This window comes from Silurus meridionalis, chromosome 6 (assembly GCF_014805685.1).
Source record: "Silurus meridionalis isolate SWU-2019-XX chromosome 6, ASM1480568v1, whole genome shotgun sequence".
NCBI classification, from domain to species: domain Eukaryota; kingdom Metazoa; phylum Chordata; class Actinopteri; order Siluriformes; family Siluridae; genus Silurus; species Silurus meridionalis.
Genome location: NC_060889.1, coordinates 33466909 through 33473497, shown reverse-complemented (window position 1 = coordinate 33473497; position 6589 = coordinate 33466909). Strand labels below are relative to the sequence as shown.

General features: G+C 36.8%; 1 protein-coding gene across 1 annotated transcript; it reads left to right on the top strand.

Moving 5' to 3' along the window:
* Nucleotides 1–247: 247 nt before the first annotated feature.
* Nucleotides 248–3884, top strand: LOC124387576. The gene is made up of 2 exons (XM_046851985.1): nucleotides 248–402; nucleotides 1814–3884. Exons 1-2 carry the CDS (start codon nucleotides 248–250, stop codon nucleotides 3483–3485), a joined length of 1827 nt encoding a protein of 608 aa, XP_046707941.1. The 3' UTR covers nucleotides 3486–3884.
* The last annotated feature ends 2705 nt before the right edge of the window (nucleotides 3885–6589 follow it).

Genomic DNA, 6589 nt, shown 5'->3' with positions numbered 1-6589 from the left:
CCAGATCATCAGGCGGGTCAATGATGTGCCCTATCGGCTTGACCTTTCTCCTCTGTACCGCATCTATCTGACCTTCCACGTGTCACTCCTAAAACCCGTGTCACTCCTAAAACCCCTATCACAGAGTACCCTGGTGTCGCCATAGATCCTCCTTCCCTGGATATGCTGGACTCCGTCCAGGAGGTTCTGAACTAGCGAAGTAGGGGTGCCAACCTAGAATACCTAGTGGACTGGGAGGGGTACGGACATGAGGAACGCTCCTGGGTCGCCAGACGGTGTCATGTTAGACCCAGCGCTCCTGGAGGAGTTTCACGCCAACCACCCTAACCGCCCCACACCCCGGGGCCACAGGTGTCCCAGGCGCCGAGTTAGGGGCATCGAGAGCGACCCCTCGAGGAGGGGGTAATTTTCATGAAAACGCCAGCCACGCCTACTAATTACCTTCACCTGTCTCCAGTCTACTCACTCCTTTATAAGGCCCCTGTTCTCACTCACTCACTGTTCGATCTACAGTTCATTCTGGAAATCATCCCTGGACACTCCATGATTTGGATTATACCTGTATTCCGGTCTGGGCTTCCACCTAAGCTCACGTTTTGTGTAAAAAGGCAAATAAAGCATATTGACTGCACTCGGGACTCCTGATCTGACCGTGACAGTAGGTCTATAATGGGTAGGGCTGAAAGCTGTTATAAATGCCTCACTCACAGGCTGGCAGGATGTGGTAGAATGGAGGGACCATTCCGGGAAATAAGAGCAAAGCAGAGTTATTTCAGTAATGCATTAAAATCCATGCCCTAATGGACCAGCTGCTGATGTAGGTATTATCATATATCCGAGAGTATGAGTTGATGAACAGAGGAAGATCTGGTGCCACAGTCTTGACAGGAATTTTGTTTATGCAAGGAAGAGGGTGGACAAAAATAAGGGAAATCAAAGGGCTGAATCAGAAGTAGCAGCACACAGTATAAATACAGGAGAGAGTCAGAGCTAGATCAGATCATTCAGAGACATCTTGATGAACTGATCTTGGGTTGATTGCCATTTTGTGCAACAAAGTCCATTTCTGCGTTTCTTATTCACCGAGTCTGTGAGTATTATTTTGTCAAAGTATTGATGTGTGTTGATTTGTGCAGTCTGTATGGGTGTGACTGTATACTCAGTGTAGCTTAGAGGTGACCGTGTGATTTTACAATATTAGGTTTCTTTTGTACTTCAAGAAATCAGAAAATATTGTATACTGGAGCTGCTATGGGTTAAACTGGAGCCCAACACAAAGAAATAGTGAATAATATTAATTAAATAAATCATCACATGATGAATAAGCTGACTGTTACAGCCTAATTACTGCAATTACTAATACAACTCCTCTAAAATTGTGAATTTATACTTTGAAAATCACTATATCCCTACAAGAATTAATGTTTTAAATAGCATAATGAATAGGTATAATGGATGATGTTTATTCTTTTCCCAGGTCTTTCTGTTTACTAGACTTGCTGGAAATTCTCACTCCAAACCTCTACACATTATGGCTACTAAGTAAGTGATCAGTTGAACAATTAAATGTGTTTTAGGGTTTTCTTTATATAAATGTTATAAATAATACAAGTTAAAATATATTTGATATTTTAAAGTTTATGCAAAAGTAAAAAAAATACGTTAGTTATTTTTTTTTAATTATTATTATTATTATTATTATTTATTTTAAGAAGTGATGAGAAATTAATTAATATACCAGTAATATATCACATAATAATTGACAGCACAGAAAACAAAATTGGTTCTATAAATGTTTATTTGATTTCTCAAGGTTTCACACTGCATCAGTGGCTGTACATGATGCAATACAGAAGAGTAATTTGATATCCTCCACTACTGAAGGTCCTCCTGCACGATATCGTCTCATCACTACCAGGAGTAATATTGATGAAAACGGATCAGTAAGAAAATGGACATTCGGACAGCAAGATGTCAACATGCATAACAAAATAATACTGATAGTAGGAGAAACTGGAACAGGCAAAACTACTCTGATCAATGCCATGGCCAATTATATACTTGGGGTGAAGTTTAAAGATGAAGTGTGGTTTGAGATTACTGAAGAGGGAGAACATAATGATGTGCCAGATCAGTCAAAAAGTCAAACAAGTAAAATCACAGTGTATGAAGTCTTTGGTCAGGACAACCCAATCTGTCTCACCATCATTGACACTCCAGGTTACGGAGACACCAGAGGAACAAATCTAGATAAAAAGATTGCTGAGAATCTGTACAAACTGTTTCGCAGTAATTCTGGAGTGAAAGAAATTGATGCAGTGTGTCTGGTATTGAAGGCATCTGAGAATCGACTCTCAAACAGACAGCAATACATCTTTGATGCAGTTTTGTCTTTGTTTGGTAAAGACATTGAGAACAATATTGTCATTTTTGTCACTTATTCAGATGGAATGCCTCCAACAGATGTGAAAAATGCCATTAAGCGAGCAGAGATTCCCTGCAGGAAAGATGAAGAAGATGAACCTGAGTGTTTCTTATTTAACAATCGACAAACTGAGAAAAGGAGCGAAAAGTATAACAGACCTCTTCAGTCAGCTTGGGAACAAACAGAAGACAGTTTAAATCATTTCTTTGACTCACTGAAAAATGATAACAGAAAAAGTTTGGAGCAAACTAGTGGTGTTCTGTCTGAGTCCAAACAACTTGAAGCCTGTATTAATAATCTACAATTCAGAATTAAGTTTGTGGAAAGCAAAAGTAAAGACCTGGTTCAGATTCAGAAAGCTCTTCAGGAAAACAGAGAAAAGATTGAGAAAGACAAAAATTTTCCTTTTACAGTAACCAAGACTTATAAAGTAAAAGTTCCCATTGGAAATGTTTTATGGCAGAACAGCATGGCCACCACATGCTCTGTCTGTGAGGAGAACTGTCATGAGTATGACTGCTGGGCAGCCTTGAATGCTTGGTGGTGTTACGTCATGAAACATGATCATTGTACTGTATGTACAGGTAAATGTCACTACACTAAGCATGTCAGAGAGAACAAGAAATATGTGACACGCAGCAGGCAGACCATAATGACATATGCTGATCTCAAAAAACAATATGAAACCAACAGTAATTCAGCATCAGGTGTCACATATGATTCTGCATCCTTAAAAAATGTTGAAAATGAACTTGAGAGCAAGAAGAAACAAGAAGAGGAGATGAAAAGCATAGAGAATAGACTGAAAGAAGATGTGAGCAACACTGAAAAGGAAAAATCTGAGCTGGTGGAAGAAGCCTGCACCGCCATCATGAAACTGTGTGAGATTGCTTTAAAGCCAGATTCTGCTTTCATTATCCAGGCTCTTGACTTCTTGATCCCTCGAGCTCAGGAAACTGGAAAACCTGATCTTGCTCAGAAACTAGAAGAGATGAGAAATATTCGACCGGAATCAGAGGAAAGAGTTCATGCTGCAGTGGGTATGCAGGAGCAGGAGTAAATTAAATAAAAAGATAAATATTTTATTACAGGTAATAAACAAACTCATGAGAGAGAATGACCATGTAATATCGAATAAAGAAGGGAATTAATATCAGAATTAAAAGTGTATTTTTGTCAATAAATAAAATGCACTGTGTTTATTCATTAATACTGTTAATCAATATTTAATCATTACATTTCAGTTATCAGAAAAAATCCTCTTTACTCCTCTTCTGAGCTTTACCTGATTATGAATTGCAGTGGAATCTTTACCTACATGTAGAATAATAAATGTGATATTGTAAACGAGTAGATTTGAACTTGATGTAGTTTATTATCTTACAGTGTTAATTCTACTCTTGATTGTGATCTGTGTAACTGTTTTTCTGATTTTCTCATTAAATATCTGCTTACTGAAGTTTGTCTGAGTTGCTTCTTACTGACAAAAACATACATGTTCTATCAAATAACCCTGAATCTTCAGCCAATCATCATCCAAATCATATTACTATTATCAATAATATATATTAATGATATAGTAATAATATAGTGATATATTATTCTTATAATTATTTTTTACCACCACTTTAGAACACCACATTTCTGTCTACACATATACTGTTATGTTTATGTACTGAAATGTACTAAATAGTAATCAATGCCAACGTAACAGCTTCACCGAGGTGTTGACAGTTGTGTGTGATCTTTCTAAGACAAACATACATGTATCAAATGACACTGGATATTTGCCTATTTATATTTCAGCTTATCCTTCTTCTTCTTCTTCTTCTTCTATTTTTGTATTATTATTATATTATTGTCTATTACACCAGTGAATTGATATAAAGTATAAAGTTTTATTAGTGTCACAGTCAATGAAATTATTGGGCTTTTTTTTTATTACATTCTTAATACACATAATGCCCACAATCAACATTTGTTTGGTCAATAAAATGCATTTATAATAAGAATAAAGGTAGTCTTTATACTACATGGAATGCGTCCATATTAAACCTGCTGATGGAGCATTTTTTTCTCACACAGTTTTTCTCTTTATGCATCATTCCTTGTCTTCACAAAATGTTCAATTTCAGAAAAATGCATATATTTAATTAGATAAAGTTTTACAATGTGTAACACAAGTATCAAGGTAAATAATGGATGTTTTTTTTATGTTGTATTTTTATTTATAAACTTTTCTATTTTGTATCTTCGATATACATATCAGTACATTTTTGTAGTTTTATCAATAAATTAGTAGTTTTTAAATTCTGACTGAAAGACAAAGAAAACATATAGAAAACATAGAAATAGAGCCAATACCTGGAATCTATGTGTTATTGTAAAACATCCGCACATCCAGATATGACAATTAGCAATATTAGTATGTTAATCTATTACATTTCACCAGTACAGCCATGCGCCACTAGAGGGAGACAGAGATAAATCAGACTCTCGAACAGTAAAACATAGTTAAAAGAGGTGACCAAGAACCTGATTGTCAATCTGACGTAGCTCTCGAGATTGTGTGGGAAGAAGAAACAAAGTTCTTTATGACAGAGTGGCTAGACGGAAGCCTCTCCTTGGTGCAAAACCCATGGAAGCCCACTTAAAGACTATCAGACTGTTTGGAACAAGATTCTATTAACTGAGGAAACCAAGATTGAACTGTGTAGTCTCATTTCACAACGTTATGTCTAGAGGAACCCAAGCACTGTTTATCCAAGCACACAGCCAGGACAACAAAGAAGTGGCTTAGGGACAACTCTGTGAATGTTCTATTGTGGTCTAGCCAGAGGACTAAATTCTAAACATCGTATTAAACATCTCTGGAGAGACAGACAGTTCCCATGCAACCTGACTGATCTTAAAAGGATTCAACTATTCCCCAATCCATGTGTGCAAATGGTGGTGTAAAAAAAATGCTGTAAAGTAAGAATGCATTAAATTAATTTTTTTTATCAATTAACAAAATTGCGGCGCAGTCTAGTCCAAATCCAAATAAAATCAATATGTGGTGTGAACACTCTTAGTTTGAAAACAGCATCAGTTCTAATTGCTGTTTGTGGTACAGACTAGTTTTTGAAGGAACTCAGCAGGTAGTTTGTGGGGACAAAGCCATCACTTCTAGGACCTCTTCTTCTCTTTCTCTATTCTAAAGATAGTTCTTAATTGGCTGTAGGTTGTTGTCCTGCTGCAGCATAAATAAACATCCTGACATTGTGCACATGTACAACGTTTGCAAAATCAGGTATTGAAATCCAAAAGGTAGTCACACTAGATACTGATTTGATTTAGATTTGATTTACTTTCTTATTTGTTAATTGGTGTTCAAAGGGCACTAAAATGTATTGCTATTTTCAAGTTTTATGATACTGATGAGACACCAATACACCTGCACCCCTTCACAATTATTCATCTTTGCTCTCTATATTTTACAGCAGCCTGTATTATTGGACTTGGCTATTGGTTTGACTTGGCTATTAGCTCTTATCAAATACATTTATTAACAATATATTTTATAGTGCAATCTCAGCAATAAGACCTAGAATATGGCATCATGAATTATGGCATATTGCTCATTTAAAAAATATCAGAACCTCAGAGATGTGAACTTCCAAGAATTTAACCTGTCACTGTGGGACTCCAAGATTATTGCACATCAGCCATATTCATGTGCTCCATATCAACTCATGAGTATTCTTGGTATCCTTGGACTCCCAGCAAATCCAAATAGGTCTGCAATTGGGTGGGTGGAATTACTGTATCTGGGCTTCCTCTTGGGTCATGAACAGGTTCATACATCATTTGACAGTAAGCAAAAGACCCAATATTAAAAAGCTGGCTAATTTTTATAAAAGGTTTGCATTTTTTTGGAAATTACCAGCCCACTGACTGGCCTCACAATATGATCCAGTGAATTGGGTCATCCAAATAGGCTTCCTACCAAAATCAGTTTTGTATGAAGTATTTGCCTGACTTTTTTTCTCTATGTTGTTCTGCAGTCTGATGCATCAAACAGAGAGAAGCACCCAGTGCTGTATATGAGGGAGGTGAGGGAAACAAGCCTTACAGCACAATTGGAGGAGTGGCAGCACACTTCTACAGAACAATTGAAAAGCA